Source organism: Pteronotus mesoamericanus, unplaced genomic scaffold (genome assembly GCF_021234165.1).
Source record: "Pteronotus mesoamericanus isolate MK-2021 breed Mesoamerican mustached bat unplaced genomic scaffold, CSHL_Meso_final contig_20, whole genome shotgun sequence".
Lineage (NCBI taxonomy): Eukaryota > Metazoa > Chordata > Mammalia > Chiroptera > Mormoopidae > Pteronotus > Pteronotus mesoamericanus.
Window position 1 is genome coordinate 9,506,618 of NW_026555085.1, and position 20,053 is coordinate 9,526,670.

The 20,053-nt window shown below is 38.9% G+C and overlaps 1 protein-coding gene across 1 annotated transcript in view; it reads right to left on the reverse strand.

Moving 5' to 3' along the window:
- KIF6 (kinesin family member 6) overlaps positions 1-20,053 on the reverse strand; it is a 408,870-nt gene that overhangs the window by 251,258 nt on the left and 137,559 nt on the right. Inside the window, exons 8-10 of the mRNA XM_054570213.1 lie at positions 15,296-15,439; positions 14,301-14,387; positions 4,735-4,838 (exon numbers count right to left, since the gene is read on the reverse strand). Coding sequence (XP_054426188.1) covers positions 4,735-4,838; positions 14,301-14,387; positions 15,296-15,439 — 335 coding nt within the window. The remainder of the gene's footprint in view (positions 1-4,734; positions 4,839-14,300; positions 14,388-15,295; positions 15,440-20,053) is intronic.

The window sequence follows — 20,053 nt, forward strand, 5'->3', positions numbered from 1 at the left end:
TTTTTTTTCCATCCCTTTCCGTTCAGTCTGTGTAGGTCTTTTGTTTTGAGGTGGGTGTCTTGTAGGCAGCATATGAGTGGGTCATATTTTCTTATCCATTCACCTACCCTATGTCTTTTGATTGGGGCATTTAATCTATTTACATTTAAAGTTATTATTGACAGGTACTTATTCATTTTTTCATTTTGTATCTGTTTTTCTCTCTTTCTCACTCTTTTTCATCTTCTTAAAGCAGTCCCTTTAGCACATCTTGTAGTGCTGGTTTGGTGGAAGTGTAGTCTTTTAGCCTTCTTTTGTCTGGGAAACTCGTTATTTCACCTTCCATTTTAACTGAGTGTCTGGCTGGGTAGAGCAGTCTTGGCTGCAGGCCCTTGTTTTTCAATACTTGGAATATTTCTTGCCATTCCCTTCTGGCTTGCAGTGTTTCTGTTGAGAAGTCAGCTGCTGGCTGTATCAGGGCTCCCTTTTATGTTACTACCTCTTTCTTCCTTGCTTGCTTTAGGATTCTCTGTTTGTTTTTGGTATTTGCCATTTTAATGATGATGTGTCTTGGAGTGGGCCTCACTGGGTTCTGCTGGAATGGGACCCTCTGTGCTTCCTGGACTTGTGTGACTTTTTCTCTCCTCCAATTAGGGAAGTTTTCCATCATGACTTTTTCAAACAGGTTCTCTACCCCTTGCTCCTCCCTTCCTTCTGGTATCCCTATTATATGGATTTGATTATGTTTCAGGTTGTTTTGCATTTCCCTAAATGCCTCTTCATTCTTTTTGAGTCTTTTTTCATTGTCTTGCTCTTTCTGGGAGCTTTTCTCTACCTTGTTCTCCAGCTTGCTGATTTGATCCTCTGCTTCACTGAGCCTGCTTCTGATTCCTTTGACTGCGTTCTTCAAATCAGAAATTGTATTCTTCATTTCCTCTTGCCTCTTATTGAGAGTTTCTATGTCTTTTTTAATGCTGATACAGCTTGCAGTGAGTTCCGCATAGTTTCCCTGTAGTTTTAGTAATTCTCTTTGAGCTCACTGAGCTCATTGAGACTCCTTAGAACAATTGTTTTGAACTCAATATATGATAGTTTACTTGCCTCTATTTCATTTAATTCTCTTTGTGGAGTTTCCTCCTTTCCCTTCGATTGGGGGTTGTTTCTTTATCTTCCCATTATTCGTGAGATTCTTTTTCGCTTCTGCTTCTTCAGTTGATCTGACTTGACTTTGTGGTATGAACTTCTATGATAGGAGGACCTCCCCTTTTTTTTCCCTTTCTTTCTGTATCTGGCTCTGATGATGTCAGCAGTTGACTCCATTTGACCTTAGGCAGTCTGTAAGAGACTTTCAGGAATCTGCTGTCTGTGCCTGTTCCTCTAGTTGTTAATCTCTTCACTCTGTCCTCAGCAGTCAGGGCTGGGCAGAGTCCTTCTGTGGGTGGGGCTATTGGGTACTTTAATGCTGCTGCCACTCAGGGGTGTAGTCTACCTGAACAAGATGGCTGCTGCCATGTAGGGGAAGAGTCAGCACCTGGATCTCCCAGGCTATTCCCTCAGTTCTCTCCCAAACGTCTCCATATCCAGACTCTCCTCAAGCGACTCTAGACCACTCTGAGTCCCCTTTACCCAGGGATCCGGTATCTGTGACTGCCACTCTGTACTCAGCATCTGGGCCTGTGCAAAGCCTGGCTGCCACAGAGCTTCCTGGGGGCATGCCTACTTTGTCCTTTCATGCCACTGCCACTCAGGGGAGTGGCTTTCCCAAGTGGATGGCAGCTGTAGAATGGGGGGTGAGTCAGCATCAGGACCCTACCAGCCACTTTCTCAGTTCTCTCCCCAATGTCTTCTTCCCCAGTCTCTCCTCAGGTGTCTCTAGCCCACTCTTCTCCCACCTCCGCCAGAGTCCAGGGTAAGTGGCTGCCACTACAAATTTTTGCACTGGCCCTTTAAACGGCTCCTTGTGTCTCCAGCAGCCTATCTCTGGCAGAGAGCACCCTGCCGCTTTTGTCAGCTGGGTGTTTGTGTGCTTCTTGGGCTCTGGCGCTGTAGGCTAGGGATCCTTGCCTATGGTTTAGACCCAGCTTTTCTCAGGGGGGTCCAACTGGCTGTTTCAATATCCCTCTGGCACTGCTGACTTCTCAAGCCTCTACCATGCTCCTTACGAGTTAGGTTGTGCTAAAGCCGATTCCTCTGTATGTCCGAAGTTTTAAGGCTCCTCTCTCGCTATTCAGTTGTTTTCCAGGTGATTTCTCCAGATTTTAGTTGTAATTCCAGATTGGTCTTGGGAGGAGGTCAGTGTGACTTACACTCACTCCTCTGCCATCTTGAATCCCTCTCTTTTAATTTTTTTTTTTTATTTTCAAGATCTCCTCTTGGTTCTGCTTTATAAAAATCAAGATCCTGTTGTTTCATGGATATAGTAGCATCTTTTATATCTCTAGAAATCTTAATTGATTTGGTTGTGAAATTTAGTTCTGAAGCCCTCCAAGCTGCAAATGCTTCCTATTCCTGTTTTTCTCGATGTTGGCAGTCCTCAGATTTCCAATCAGTCCCACCTGTGGGCTCATCTCTCCTGGACTCTCAGCTTGGACAGCAGTCGTAGATGAGAGGCTGAAGCAGCTGTGTATGTTTGTTCCTCACTTTTCTCAGTGAGCACAGGGGATGGATGGGCAGAGCTGAGAACAGCAGCTTGTGTTCAGATCTCCTCGGGTCCCTCTGTGTCTTGGCCATCATCAGCTACCTGAGGCCCTTTCTTCTTTCTCCTTGCTAAACAGGATCCTAAATAATGGGTTAAGAAGGGAAGAGGAGTGCCCAGCCTTCACAGGACAAACTGCTCCTGCTACAACAGCTCACTTAAACCCTCATGGCTGCTCCCACCCTCTCCTATCATGCTGCTACCATGTCCAGATATGGAGACTTCCTGGTGCTTGCATCAAGGTTCTGACCTGTCCTGTTCTCTAGCTCATCTCAACACAACCTGTCAGTCTTCAGGAATTTTTTCAAGCCCCTGGTCCCTTGAGAAATTTACTTCTGGTTCATGGGAGTGGCTAGAGATTCGGATGCTTTTTTATATGAGCTCTATAACTCCCCTGATTTGGTGCAGTGGAGGCTTTCAGGATACGTACTCAATCTGACTTCAGAATTTTACCGTTAAACTGAGCCTCCTAAGCCACATGCAGGATAGACAGGAATTAAGGAAAACACTGGTACTTATTTGATATGTTGGTCATTTCCCTTTTTGCCTTGGAAACTCCATTTCCTCACCCCTTTAACAGCTGGCTTCTGGTAGTTCAGCCAATGCAGGGCACTGGGAGAGGGCTAGAAGGAGAAAGGAGGGAGAAGCTAGGGCTCCCCACTGGGATGATGCCTCTCCCAGCACCTGGGGCTCCTCAGTGGCCCCGCTTCCATCAGTGACAGCATTCTCCACGGCCCAGCTCCTGCCTGTCAGTTCCAGGCTTTGTTATCACAACCTTTACCCGTCCCTTGTCCTAGGGCCATGGCAGCTCCTGCTGCTCCTGATCGCTGGGTGCTGCAGCGTGTCCACAAGACCATCTCCTCCACAGTACATATCCTCTATTGAATGCCTTTTGTGGAAAGGTCTAGAATGATTTTATCTTCTTGGCTGGACCCTGACATGAAAATCAAAATTCTGAATAGACATCTTCACAGATAATAATTAGTAATTCCTTCCTTTCAGGTGACAGGAGGACTGTAGTAAAGGAATTCTCAGTATGTAAGGTATCTCATCTTATTTCAAGGAGTGATATAAAATGTTTTTAAATGTGAATTTTGGCAATATAGTTCAGCTTAGCTGCATATATGCCACAAAGCAGTTTTGTGAGAAAGCCTTAAGGGCCTATCATATTATTAAACACACTGTTCTAAAATTAGGAAATGCTATCTAGGGGAGTAAAAGTTTAGTGTATAACAGAAAACTTGCTTTAGACCTACCTCCAGCACAGCCATGAAATAGTTAAAGAAAATATTTTTATTATCTCTATTATTTATCATTTTCTCTATTGAGAGAGGGTCAGGTGAAATGACAATATACCTTTAGAAAGATCTTGTGTAGCTCTAGTTCTTATTTGGAAAGAGAAGCTACCACTGTCTTCTAAGCCTGGCCCATTATTATCACTTCACCAACGCTGCCTAAGCAGCACAGAAACAACAAGAAAGCCCCCAATGATGAGAGAGAAAATGGGGAGCCACTGATGTGCCATATGGCCACACATCTGAAGGCTTTGAATGATGCTGCCTTCATGTAAAGTTTGAATATCTGCTTTCATTCCCACTTCAAGTATTTGAACTATAATACATGGGCCATCTATTTATTCAAGGGGAGAGCTTACTTTGGCAGGGGACACATTAGTGCTTGCAGCAAGATGCTGTTTAATACAAAGGATGTTCCTTGACTTCCTTTCAGATCTGAGGTCCACAGTGTGAGAGTGTTTGGTGGACATGTTTTAAAATTGCATGACTATTACACAACCCCTTTTCTTCAGCTGGCACGAGAAGGGCATTCCCATCCTCAATGCCCTGTTCCTTACTTCTTCAAAGCTCAGGCGACAAAAACACTGCCAGCTTTATCCAGCTTTTCATGGAAAGCTGCCACTCTTAACTGGCGCCTCCATGCAATTTCAGACTGTCCCAGGAGACCTTCACGCTTTGAGGTGAATTCATAACATTGGGACCAACAAAGAAGTTAACACAAATTATACTCTTAAGGAAAAAGAAAAAAAAAGTCTGCAGGCTTACTGAAGGAGTTCTGCTTCTGTGAGTGCCTCTGTCCTCTGCTCCCCAGTGACAATGGCCAGTTCATCCTTCAGCTCCTGGATCTCCTTTTGTAGGCGTATAATCATCTACAAATGGCAAGGCAGAGAGTAAATGTAGCTCCTCATGAAACGGAACTTGGTGACAGAGAACATACATCTTTTCTTTTTTTAAAGAAATCCTCATCCAAGGATATGTTTATTGATTTTAGAGAGAGGGGGAGGGAGGGGAGGAGGGAGAAGGAAAGAGAAAAACATCTATCAATTGCCTCCCATACACCCTAGAGATCAAACCTGCAACCTAGGGATGTGCCCTGACCGGGAGTTGAACCTGTGAACTTTTGGTGAGACATCCAGCCAAGGCCATATATCTTTTCAAATTATGAACTATTTTGAGGATGCACAAATGTATAGAGAATGATGTAAAAGACACTGCCATACCTGCCACCAAGATTTAAACAAACATTAAATCTTAACATTTTGTTAAAATAGTTTTAGAATTCTTTTTAACAAATAAAACATTACTGACATAACTGGAACTCCTTATTCCTATTCCCCTTCTGCCCTTCCTGAGATGATCATTAAACCACATGTACTGGGGAGCATTTCCTCCATCTTTTCAGATATTTACTCCATACATATGGATATAACTGTAAATAATGTATGGAATTATTTTATATGCCTTAAGTTTTATGTAAAATGTTATACTGTATGTAATTGCAACTTGTTTTCCCCCTGAGTTTATTTATACTGCTTAATGTCACTCTAGTTCATTAATTTTCAGGGTGTGTGTGTGTGTGTGTATAGTATTTAAGGAACAGATCACAATTTAGTTTTCCATGTTTCCTGCTAATGGACATTTAGGATTTCTACCTTTGCTGTTACACTTTGGGCACATATGTGAATTTCTCCATAGTGTGCACTGAGAATTGTGTGGTTGTAGAGTATCACATCTTCCCTTTATTACACAATATATTGATAAATTTTTCTTAACAGTTGTATGAATTTCCATTCTCATCAGCTATACACATGTTCCCTCCTCCCACATTTTTGTCACTATGTATGTAGTACAGACACTTTAATTCTGTCAATCAGGTAGGTGTAAAATGGTATCTCAATCAGTTCTAATCTGCATTTTCATGATTATTAGAGAGGTTGATCACCTTTATATACATGGGCTCTTTGGGTCTGCTCTTCTGTGAATTATTTATTCACATTCTTGCTCAGGTTCAATTGGGTTGTTTTTACTTCTCTCTATTCATTTGCAGGCTTCTTCATATAGTCTGGATGCGAACCCTTTATTAGTTTTGTGCAATACACACCTTTTCTCCCAATCTATGTCATATTTTTCATTTTGTGGTGTTTTTTCTTGGTAAATGAAAGTTTTAAATTTGAACATAATTTTATTATTAACTTCTTTCCTTATGAGTTGTATTCCTGTATCTTCTTAAAGAAAATCTATTTTACCTAAAATCAAAGGAACATTGTTCTATATGTTCTTATAAAAGTTTTAAAGCTTTGCTTTTCACATTTAGGTTTTTATTTTTATAAAGTATGAGATCTGGATCTAATTTAATTAATTTTTATATAGCTAACCACGCAAGGTTTGCTGTTATATAACATGTTTTCACATATAAATGTATCTTTTCCTGAGCTATTGGCTAAGACCATTTGTCTGCTTGACTATGTGTATGGCAGTACCACCCTGTTTTAATCACCTTAATAAATTTTGGCATCCAGACAGAACAAGACCCTTCCATCTTGTTCTTTGCCATAACAGACTTGGCTATTTTTGGTCATTTCCTCTTTCATATAAATTTTAGACCCAGCTTATAAAATTCTGCCAAAGGCCCTCCTCAAATTTTAACAGAAAATAAACTTGATTAAAGTAAATAAAATAAATTTGGTAAGACATCAGATTTATGATGCTGAATCATCACATCTATAAACATGGTATGGCTTTCCACTGATACTTTTCAATAAAGATTTATAGTTTTCTCTATAAATATCTTATGTCTTTAATTAGATTTTTTCCTAGAATTTTAAAGTCTGTTGCTATTGTAAATGCAATTATTGTAAAATTGCATTTTCTAATTTTTGGCTTTTGATGTATAGGAAAGTGATTCATTTTATATATGGATTATGCACCAAATAATTTTCTGAACATTATTTTGGTCTGTTTATCATTAAATGCTCTTGAATGTTCTATGTAAGCAATAAAATTGTCTGCAAGTAATGACAGAACTTTTTCTTCTTTTTCAAATCCTCATTAATTTTTTAAAAATTGTCTCTGTCCTACCTAGGACTTCCAAGTGCTTCAGAATAATATGGAATATAGAGAGTAAATAGTGCCTGTTTAGAATATTTTGTTTCATTTTATTCTGTTTAACTCTTAAAATTTAAATCTTTCTATTTAACTTTTGCATTCAGATGAGTAAATATATTAAAGGAAAGAAAAAAAAAAGACATGCTTATCTTACTCCCTCTAACATTCCATCTTTAAAATGCTTGCAGTAATATGTGGTTGATACCCTTAATCACTTTAAAAATGTTCATTTATATTCAAAGAGTGATGAGTCTTTCCAAACTATGTGTGAATGTTTAATGTTATCAAATTTTTTTTGCTTCATTTAGTGATGTGATCATGTAGTTCTTCTCTTTTAAACTGTAAATGTGATGAATTACCTTAATTTGTGTAATTTTTTTGTTAGTACAAATACCTCAGATATACAGGAGGGTATAAGAACACCTTGCACACCAACCAACATAACTGAAACCCCTTAAGTGAGCACCAATGTACCCAATACTTAGCTTAAGAAATAAAACATTACAGACTTTTTTAAAGCTCTTGGCCCTGTACAGCTTTCCCTAAATGAATTTTCCTTTAAATTCCCTAAATTTGGTGTTTATTTTTCCCATGGCTATTTTCCTTTTACTATATATTCATTCATTTTCTTTTTTTATGATTATTGTTCAACTACAGTTGTTCCCATTTTCCTCCCACCACTCTCCCCGACTCCATCCACCCCCCACCTCCCACATTCAACTCTACCCCCCCACTGGCTTTGGCTTTGTCCAGGAGTCCTTTATACATGTTCCTTGATGACCCTTCCCCTTCTTTCCCCCGTTATCCTTCTCCCTCCTCCTCTCTGGTTTTCTAATGATACCACATATTATATTAATGATCATATGATCTACCATAATGCAAAGTTCCTAAAATAAAAATTAGCTGGTAGAGATTAACAGCTGAAGGAGACAGTCACAAACAGTAGATTACTGGAAGTCTCGAACAGACTGCCTAATGTCAGACCGGGTCAACATCTGACATCAACAGAGGCAGATCCAGAAAGTAAAAACAGTGGTCTCCTGCCATAGAAGTTCACACCACAAAATCAGGAAATCAAGACAGATCAACTTAAGAAGCAGAAGCAAAAAAGAAGAGTCTCACAAATAATGGGAAGACAAAGAAACAGCCCCCAATCATAGGGAAAGGAAGAATCCCCACAAAGAGAACTAAATGAAATAGAGGCAAGTAAGCTATCAGATATTGAGTTCCAAACAATGGTTCTAAGGAAGCTCAATGAGCTCAGTGAGCTCAGAGAGAATTACCAGAAACTACAGGGAAACTACAAGTAACTTACTGCAAACTATATCAGCATGAAAAAGGACATAGAAACTATCAATAAGAAACCAGGAAAAATGAAGAATATAATTTCTGAATTGAAGAACACAGTAGAGGGAAGCTAAAGCAGGCTCGATGAAGCTGAGGACCAAATCAGCGAGCTGGAGGACAAGGTAGAAAAAAGCTCCCAGAAAGAGCAAGACAATGAAAATAGAATAAAAAAAAATGAAGAGGCATTTAGGGAAATGCAAAACAACTTGAAACATAATCAAATCCATATAATAGGGATACCAGAAGGAAGGGAGGAGCAAGGGATAGAGAACCTGTTTGAAAAAGTCATGATGGAAAACTTCCCTAATTGGAGGAGAGGAAAAGTCACACAAGCCCAGGAAGCACAGAGGGTCCCATTCAAGAGGAATTCAGTGAGGCCCACTCCAAGACACATCATTATTAAAATGGCAAATATCAAAGACAAACAGAGAATCCTAAAGCAAGCAAGGGAGAAAGAGGTAGTAACAAAAGGGAGCCCTAATACAGGTAGCAGCTGACTTCTCAACAGAAACACTGCAAGCCAGAAAGGAATGGCAAGAAATATTCCAAGTATTGAAAAGCAAAGGACTGCAACCAAGACTGCCCTACCCAGCAAGGTTCTCAATTAAAATGGAAGGTGAAATAAGGAGTCTCCCAGACAAAAAAAGACTAAAAGACTACACCTCCACCAAACCAGCAGTGCAAAATATGCTAAAGGGACTACTTTAAGATGAAGAAAAAGTTTCTATGAATACCCAGTTCCTTTCAGAGCTGCCAATACTAGATATTACCAATATTTTCAATACTCATTAATCTGATGTGACAGTGATGTTATTTTAATTGTTCCTTTACTATTTGCTGAAACTAAACCTGTTTTAGTATATTTCTTGCCTATCTCTATTATTTTTTTTAAAAAAAGCTTTAAATGACTTTTTGGTATTCTTTATCCATTTATTGATTAAAAGTTTGTAGAATTTCTTTCCCTAAAAAAAAAAACAGAAACAAAAAAAACCCTTTTAACCATGTTTTAGATGTGTTGCAAATACTTTTTTATTCTATTCCTTGTCCTTTAACTTTTTTAATGTGCATATTACTATATAGTTAAATGTTTAATATAGTCATATTGTCAATATTTACTTTATAGCTTCTGGGTTTGAATATTTTACTTCAGGTCATGAAAAATAGTTTTATTTTCTTCTAAAATTCCTTAGTTTCTACATATTGATTTTTAACTCACCCGAATATTTCTTGTATAATGTGTGAAATAGGGCTCTATATCAGTTTTATTTCAAGTAATAGTGGTTCATGCACCTTATTTGTTGAATAAGCCTTATTTTCCCCATTGATTTGAAGTATCAACTTAATCCTATATTATATTGTTAGATACATATGTTTGCCTCTAGAATGCTCATTATATTTCATTGATCTACTTGATTATTTCTGTGCTGGTGTCATGCTGGCTTAATTGCTGAGACTTTATAATGGTTTTAAATTTTTTAAATATTTTATAACTAACTTTGACATTTAAAAAGTAAAATCAATCTGCATTTAAGAAAGAAAGAAAGAGAGATAGAACTCCTACCTTTTGCGACAACATGGATAGAACTGGAGAATATTAAGCTAAGTGAAATAAGCCAGTTGATGAAAGACAAATACTATATGATTTCACCTATAAGTGGACTCTACTCAACAAAATAAACTAATGAATAAAATAAACCAGAGGCACGGAAACATGGAGCAGACTGAAAGTGACCAGAGGGGATGGGGAAAGAGGACAATGGTGGAAAGAAGGGGAAGGGACTAAACAAAGAACATGTATGAATGATCCATGGACATGGACAATAGAGTGGGAATTGACTGTGGGAGTGGGGGGTAGGGGTGGGATGGGTGGAGAGGGATAAAGGGGTAAAAATTGAGACAACTGTAATAGAATAAACATGATGTATAAATTAAAAAAATACAAATAAAAAGGAAAGAAAAAAAGAAATACAAGTAGGTAGTTACAGAATAGTCATGGGGATGTAAAGTACAGTAAAGGAAACGAAAGGAAGTAGCCAAAGAACATGATCCATGAACATGAGCAATGTTGTGGGGACTGCCTGAGGGAGTGGGAGCCCTGGATAGAGGGCGGCAAAGGGGGAAAATCAGAACAACTGTAATAACATAATGAATAAAAAATAATTCTAAAAAAGTGAAAAAAATTAGCTGATAAAATCGAATTTTTATTCATCCTTCAATATATGGTGACTATTAAAAAAACCAAAAACATTGACTCTAGTCCTTCCCTCCTTCTCTTCCTCTCCCATTGTTATTATTGAGTCAATTTATTTATTAGTTGTAGATCTATTAATATTTTAAATTTTTCTTGCTTCAGCTTTAGTGTTATGTTTTTCTAAGAAGTTGTCCATTTTGTTTAAGTTTTCAAATTTATACCATAAAGTCATTCAAAGCACTTTATTATTATTTTAAAATATTTACTGTACCTGTAGTTAAGTCCCCTTAGCATTTCAAATGTTTATTACATCAATTTGTGCCTTCTTTATGGATTTTTTCATTAGATTTTCCAGAGGTTTGTTCATTTTATTAATCTTTTAAAAATAAACTTCAGGTTTTGTTGTTTCCGCTGTATCTTTGCTCTGGCATTTTATTTTTACTCATTTTTATGGTTTTTAGTTTGTATTTTGAATTTTTGATTTACTTAAGTATTCATTTTCAAACTTCTTGGCTTGGGGGTTACCAGACCAAGAAAGTTGTGCAAATTTGAACTTCAAACTCATGTGAGGCAAAGTCTTAGGATATCAAATTTTCAGAGAAACCATGTTTTATCCTACCTGGAGTCTATGCTAAGGCAGACAAGCTTCCTTAGCATCTCCCTAAGCCAGGAAACAGATTTCTTTCTTTCAGGTTCAACTTTTCACTGGTTTTATGTTGGGGAGGGAAGAGGTGTCTTAGGTTCATCATGCACCTTCCAAGGCCTTTCACTTCTATGTCTTTATTAAAACCTCCTTCACCCTTCCTTTCCATGACAACGGCAGCCTCAGCTTTGTTTCCGGGCCCTGGAGAATTCCCTTACTTCCTCTAGCCTCAGACATATATTTCAAAAGATGCTTGTTAAATTTTATATAGGTGAGTTTCCTATTATCTGTACCCTATAAACAGGGTCAGAAGTTCCAAAGAAGGTGATATAAATACTTTTAACATGTCAGTACTTCTAGAATTTCATTTAAATGTGAAGAATTGAGTGGGTTTTGGTTGTTGCTTCTTTTCAAAAACATTCTTACAATCAAAAACCTATGCAGAACGAAAACCCTTGGACAGAACTTTGTGAGTCATTCATTTGTACCCTCTCTCTACAAAATTAATCCTGATGCCATGTTTTCTACTTCCAATGTCAAATCCAACAAACACCTTACCTTCTGTTTTACTGAAGAGAAATCTTATAGCTAAGCCAACTTTTCATGATTTTGAAGTTATTCCAGTCACACTTTCCCTCAAATCACTGGAGGAATTTGGGGATGAGAGCCATCCTGAGAAGATTTTGGGGCATGCCCAGTGACCACAGAATGTAGTCTGTTCACAGCCTTTCTGTTTTGTCTTATTTTGTTTTTTGGATACTACCTATATGCATCTTTATTCTTTTATACATTTTTAATGTTATGTTGTTTATGTGGTTACAGTTGTTTCAATAACTTCCCCCTTAATCCCCCTCTGGCGAGCCCACCCCCCTAGTTCCAGAATCAAATGCCACCTCAATGTCCATGTCCATGGGTCCTTGATATCTGTTCACAGTTCTTTTATCACCTTGTCTCTCTGAGGCACTAATACTTATAAAGAAAGCAAGTCCAGTCTTACAGGGCTGGTCCATATTTGCCATTAAATTTTGAGAGTAAGACATAGGAGATCCCACTCAAGTTGTATTTTGGGTGGTTTTGAGGACAAATTTTCAATTGCCACTTGTGCTTCAGAAATGCTCTGTACATAAAATAATGGAGAATAATGGCAGTTTTTGAAGCAATCATAAAAGAGACCAGGAAATCACACTTGTCAATTACCAGATTGTTCTGCACCAGGAAGACCTCAACATTTTTTCAATTATCAGCTATTAGCTTTTGATTCCCAGTTTCTTGTTTTTTTCTTTAAATCTCTAACACACCTGCAAGTTCCTTCCAAGAAAAGTCTCTCTAGACAAATTTAAAGAAAAAAGTCCCAATGTCTATTTTCCTTCAATTATAAACTAATTTCTGATTTCCAGCTAATAATACTCCCATTACTGTCTTTCTCCTTCTGCACAGTAACATTACAGGGTTGTTGACAGGGTTGGGACAGCAGCAGAATTCATCCTAGGAGTTCAATTCCACCAGACACAATTCTTTTGAATTTTGTTTCCTTTTTCCAGTGGGGGCCCTGTGTGATGCTGTACCTGATCAGGGCTTGTACTGGAAAAGGACCCTGCCTCACCCATTGGTTTCTCCTTAAGAGAATTGCATGAGGAGAGCTCAGGCTCCCTGAGGCAAGCAGGATAAAACATAGCTCCATTATTCCTTTTTTCTCCTTCTCTGCCCTTCAATGGAATGATTTCAAGGGAAGAGGGCAAACAATCAAGAGGAAGTAGTTAATATGGGTAACAGTGAATTTGAGATTTTCCTTTGGGAACTTCAGAACTTTGTAAATAAAACACTCTTGGTAAGATTTTACATCTTTTTTACAATGCATACTACTAAGCTTACACCAGCTTATTTTCTAGAAAAATAAAAAAAAATAAATAAAAGAAAACTGAGTGAATTGCAAAGTAATACAATCTTAATTTTGGAGTTTTCCAAAATTGAATGTTTTATTTCAACATTTTTAGTGTTGGCAGGAGTTGATTCCATTTTGCGTTTCATTTATGTAAGACTAATACAATAGAGAAAAAAGAAAATGTCTGCATTTATAATGAGTAGCTGAATCATGTAACTTGTAAATATTTTTGCTCAGGAAAGCACTTTGATAAGGCACAGTTCATTGTTATGAAACTAGAAGCTTGACCATTATTTCATGGGTCAAAGCATTATTAATTTTTTAAAATCTCTAGAAAAATAGCCCTCGCTGGTGTGGCTCAGTGGATTGAGCACCGACCTGTGAACCAAGGGGTTGCTGGTTTGATACCCAGTGTAGGGCACATGCCTGTTGCAGGCCAGGTCCCCAGCAGGGGGCACACGAAATGCAACCACACATTGATATTTCTCTCCTTCTCTTTCTCCTTCCTTTCCCTTCTCTAAAAATATATAAATAAAATCTTTTTAAAAATCTCTAGAAAAATAATGAGCACTTATGCAAAATATGGTTCTATTTAATAACCACTAGGACTTCTTTTTCTCTACACCTTTCCAAAAGATGGCCTATTACTATTGTCTCTAGGAAGGTGGGAGGGGGCAAGGGAAAGAGGTGGGGGGGAGGCAGAGACAAATGTATTTAAAAAGTAAATAAATTAATAAAAAAAAATTAAAAAAGAAAAAGAAAAAGAAAGGCTACGGCCCTCACATAGATGTAACTGTTTGTGATCCCACCATATACACCCTCAGGACTCACTGCACACCTTACTAGTGGAGTAATGGGGAACTGCAGGTAAGCACACAGACCCTGAGTCAGACTGTGTCTGCCCCCTGGCTCTGCTGCTTATTCAGAGTAGCACAGGGACTCTAAATAAGTTGTTTAACATTTTTGTGCCTCAGTTCTGTCATCTGTAAAATGGAGATAAAGATGGCATCTACTCATATGGCTGTTGTGAGAATTAATTGAGTTAATATTCTTCCAGGACTTAGAACATTTCCTTGTTAGGGAAACAAGTACCTACAGAGTTTAGCTAATCTTTAATATAGTACTTTGATTTTTTTTTTAACAATCAGTTAAAAATTACTTACCAATCTGGGGTCAATTTCTTCATTAAGAACAGCTTCATTCTTTATAAGTGCCACCCGCTGTGCAAATCTGCAGGTAGATATAGACTCCTAAGAAAACAAACAATGCCTTAAACTGTTATGGCACAGACAGATAAAACTTATTTTTTGTTCACAGGAAAAAGATGCACATCTAAAGAGCAATGTGTATAAAACACAATGAGGAAACATGCCTCCAGATTAGGAAGTTTTGCTCTGGAACATTTTTTATTAAAATATTGTTTGGGTTTAATAAAATGATCAGTGACAAAGGTGTGGGAGGTCCTGAGATCCTAAGTGGCAACTGGTATGTTTCTCAACTATTGATTGTTAAAGCAGGACCACATATCAAATCAGAATCAGAGCAGACACCATAATCCATAAACATGAAAGACTACAAAAGAAATATCTGTAACAGACCAAAAAGAGAAGATTTCAAGGCATGTTACAGTGTACTCGGGGGCTTGGCTTTGTTTTGCGAGCCCCTCTGCCACTTCTTTCAGAGAAAATCTAGATCCCAAATATTAAACTGAAATGCATGAAACATCATAAAGAAACCCAGGAAAGCTGTTCGATAGCCAGCCCCCGCCAAAGCATGGTGCGTATTGTGCCCAGTGACATGTTGAGGGACTGGGTCTCCAAGGTATCTTAGTAAGCCAGAGGAAAATAGAGCAGGACAAGCTGATGGGTCTCCTCTCTCATGTCTCTGGCCAACGTAACCAACCCATTGGGAGGTCTTCTGAAATTTGTGTATGAGGTTTCTTTACACCATCCTGTGCATGTGAAATCAGTTCTCAAATGCGGTAATTATAATGCTGACAAATAACCCAAAGCTGTGAATTCTGGAAAGTATACTCCAACCTGAAGGTGTACTCCAACCCAGCTGAAAAGATGGAAACTCACCCAGGACCCTCAGCTCTATTGCACAGACTAACATTGAAAACTCAGACTGAGAACTCCAGAGAGAAGAACCAACATACGTCAATATTCCTTTTCTCTAGAGAGAGTGTTGCAATCATGGTCGTCATGCAGTTCCCTCCCAAACTGTCCCTTAGGACACTGGTCATCATGGAGTTCCTATACGGAATGTGTGAACGGTGTTTTTCTGAAAGGGCAATGATAACCTACAATGAGGCAGAAAAATAATGTTATCAGCTTAGCAGAAAATGTATGTCCAACAACTGAGGGGCAACTGCAATAAAAATACTGAAGGGAGTAATAACCAAATGCAGGGTGACACTCATAACTCAGGCTCAGAATAAATATGTTAACAATATTCAGTGCAGTAATGGTGAAGATGGAATGAAGTAAATGTAGGAAATACATACCAAGATGATCCCTGCAATTTCTGGACAGTACAAAATGATGTAACTTGTACAAAATTGGGTACATTAGTATTCTGTTTTTTGGCCATTGGAAAATTCATATAAAGACTCAAGAAGAAATCATTCTTTGAAAAGGAAATCATTGAAAACTATCAAACTTGGTCTTTCCCCTCATCTTCAAGGTAAAAGAGGCAGTTCAGTATTATTTTGATACTTTTTATATCTTAAGTAACCTTAATCAGAAAAGTAAAAATTTAAGATTAACAAAATGGTATTTTTTAAGACTTAGAAATGATAAATAACTTTTAACTAATGAAATTGGCCTCAAACTAATAAACAAATCTGTAAGCAAATCAAAATTAAATATTAGTTTAACAACAAAAACTACATATTGATTAATTAGATGCTGCCTCTCTTCATTGGTGATTTATTTTTAATTACAAATTTCCAGAAGATCTGTGTTTAAAGTCCTTGATATTTGAAATAGTTGGATACTTGATGAGGAAATTACACTTACCTCTATAATTAAAAAATCTCAATATTATAAAATGCATCTATTTATGAAGGAGAATTCTCTAATTGGTGATTACAATGTAACATTCAAAATGGTACTAATATCTTACTGGAGTATACTATAGGTTTCTGAGTAACTTTTAAAAATAAAACTTACAGATTCATATAAAAAAAAAGAAAGAGGCAGTAGGGGTTACTGGTGGAGGGGCCCTGGATTCTGGTGTCCAACTGTCTAGGTCCAAGTTCTAGCCTCATTAGGGTTGTGTCATTCAACATCTCTGCCTCTGTCTGCCATCATCTGTAGTATAGGGAAAAAACAGCACCAACCTCAAAGGTTGCTGGGAAGACTACAAGAGTTAAAGTGTACACATTATGTTGAAATAGTACCTAGCCCATAATATGTGTAGTGTACATGTTTGCTATCATTTCAGTAATGGGGTAATTTGTGTTGGTTTCACGAAGACTTGCTCATCTTACTCCTGAGTGTCTTAGGTACTTAATGGAAGGTACTAGATGGATGGATGGTAGAAGAATGAAACACTGCTGTGTGTTGTCCCCAGAAAGAGCCCCCAGGGGTTCAGGGTTTCCCCTGGAAGAAGAATAGAGTGCTAGGATGCCCATTGCAAAACATCAGGAATAAGCCATCCACAGATGTGATTTCAGGGGCACCACAACATCCTGACTCTTGAAAATACTGCCAACGCCTGCCATTGTTCTGGTTGTCCCTCCTCCCAGGTGTGTAATTCCCATTGTCAGAACTTCCACTCCTTTAGTTTACAAAACCAGATGGGAGTATTATTTTTGAGTGTCGTTTTGAGTGGTATACAACTTACACCACTGGTCTTGCTTTAAATTCATGACCACAGGTTTCACTACAAATCAGAAATCCTGTGGTATTTCTCTCAAGAATCATTTCTCCACTCTCACAAATGAGGCAATCACACCTTACCTTTGCGTTTCATAGTTCTATTCAGCCTTCTCTCCCCGCCTTCAGTCTGGGCTGATGGCCACATGCCCTTCTTACTAGATATAAGCAGCCTGGCCAGAACTAGCTCATGCCCCATCCCCAAATCCATATTCTACCCTTCCTCCAGTTACTGCCCTGCTCCTATCTAAGTCCAGCCCTCCATCTTCCTCTTCTTCTCCTCTCATCTGTTTTGCTGCTACAATGAACCTCTCTCTCCTCTAATCAGTTTTTCTCTCTCCCCTGGATCATTCCCATCTTGCATGCCCATGCTAGCACTAAGCTCAGATGGTTCTCTGCAAGGCCATCAGCAAACCCCACTGAACCAAAAGCAGTGACTGCCATTGTACTAGACTTCTGCATCGAGAAAGTGTTCACCACAGGTACTCACTGTCCCCTTTAGAAATAGTACCAACTTAGTAATCAGGACACCACACTTCTCTGGTTTTCTTCAAAAACTAGTTAATGAATGCTTCCTTTTCTTTTTCCCAAATTGTAAATACTGGAGTGCGCAGGGCTCTGTCCTCTTCTTTCTTATCTGCACTCTCTCCATAAATTTAAGCTCATCCAGTCCTCTGGTTTTAGATACATCCATATCCTGATATCTCCCCAGTTTATGCCATCAGCCTCAACCTCTTCCCTGAGCTCATCCCTGTGGCAACTATAAAATGTAGACATCTATTCTTGACTTTCTCTTCCCTCTACCCCTAAATTTTGTTCTTTCCTAGATTTTACCCACCTACTGGCTCAGTCCAAAATCTTAGGCACTATCCCTTATTTCCCCTCACCTCCAACATCCAATCCAGAGCAATTTTCTATTAGGTTAACTACAAAATATACCCAGAATTGGACCACTTTTTCCCACCTCTCTGCCATCACTCCCATTTAAAGCTCCACATCCCTTCCTTGGAAAACTGCATAGGTCTTTGAATCTATCTCCTGGCTTCTTCTTTTGCCCTCCCATGGTCTACCCTCCGCACAGCAGCCAGAGGAATCTATAAAATGGAAGTTACATCAAGTCACTGCCTTGCTTACCACCTTCCCGATACACTTGATATCATGACCCAACTCCTGAGTGATCTGGTCCCTGTCCACTGACCTGACCTCATCTGTCACATTTTCATTGCTCACAGCACCCTTACCATGCTTAGCTCACCCCACACCACAGCCTTAAAACTCATTGTTCCTTTTACGTGGAGTGATTTTCATATAGCCTCCTGCTCCTCATCATTCACAGCTTTGCTCAAACTCTATTTCTTCACAAGTGCTCCCGTTGAACCCCCTATAAAAAGTGACACCCCTTATCTCCAAGCTGTTGTTCCATTCAATTTTTCTTCCAGTACTTATCACTATCTGAAATTCTATTTATTAACTTGTTAGTTGTCTGCCTCCCCACTAGATTTTTCTCCACAAGGCCAGAAACTTAACTTCTCTTGTTCATTGCTCTATCCCCACTGCCTGGAACAGCTCACAGGACCTAGTACGTGTGGCAGAACCCAAATCATCTCACTCAGCTTTCATGAAACCCCCCCCCCCCTTTCCTGTTTTACTTCCTATAAAACTACATTTCATAGTCTCTCTTGCAACTCAGGTTTCACATGAGACGTAGCTCCATCAAGCAGACACCCCTGTGTGGAACAGGAGGTAAGTGAAGAGAGGTGATAGCCATGAGGAAGATCAGATTTACAGACAGTGTGGTAACAAAGGCATCTGGTTTTTCTGAGGCAGCTGCTGGGAAGTTTCTGGAATCTAGGATTTAATGTCTAAGTGCCAAGTCGGGAAAACTACAGCGTTTGCACAGCAGTTCCATGGTGTGGTCAGACATGTCTCCTGGTTGCTCTGCTCCCAGATGGGCAGTACCCAAGCCCAGCTTCCTAACTTTTCTTGAGGTTCTTTGTACTTAACAAACTCTATGCTGCTTAAATTAGTTAGAGTGGATTTTCCAGTTTGCAACTAAGAAATCTGACTAATACAACATGTGCTGAACACATTTTGTTAAATGAATCTGAATAGATAAATGAGTAGATTAATTAGTTTCACCTGGGAAGGCAGTGCGAGCGTCATTAGTATAGAATGAGATTTGAGAGCACTAAGTTTCAGTGTAATTGGAAAGGAAATGGGAAATGTGACAGACCCGAGCCTGAGTGGCATGGTGGCAGCATGCGGTGCTGAGAAGAGCTCCAGACCCTCAGAGCCAAGAGGACAGTGAAGTATCTGAAAGAGGCAAGGCAGGTCTGACAGATGTGCAGAGATGTGTGTTTATGAATCATCAGTTAAATATCTAATGATGTTCTAAGTACTTTGAAGTTCTTTCATAAAACAAATGTAACTATTTTTCCCTGCTCTAAAAAACAATATTGATATCTTTCCTATACAACAGCTTTATAGACAACTTAGATAATGTAAAGGAGAATTTGCTTATTGAACTTCCTGTTGACATTAAATGGTGCATTAACTTGCCTTTGGTTGCAGAAACAGAAAATATAACCCAAGTTTGTTTTAATGATAAGGAAAATTTATTGTCTCAATTACCCACCAAACAGTTGGTTTATGCCCATATCCCTGCTCTGTCTCTTATGTGGTAGAAGTCTGCCTCTCTTCATGGCCATAGGATGGCTGCCCAACACCCTCATGCTACAGACTTCTTTATTCATAACTGAGCTGGGAAAGGGTCTTTTCTAATCATTGAACAAAAATCTGGAGCTTCTCTAGGGGCCAGCTTGGGTCATGGGCCCATTTATGAACCAACCAGAAGAAATACAGGCTCCGGGTGGCTTCGCCCCGTCAGCATGGCTCCTGGGGCTGGGACAGGCCCCTGGCCACTACTCTCTGGAATGAGTGGTGTGGGGGCAATCTCAATGTCCTTCCCAGAAAGGGTTCTAAAGTTGTTAAAGGAAAGAATTAAAACTTGCAATGGGATTATGAATTAGAAAATA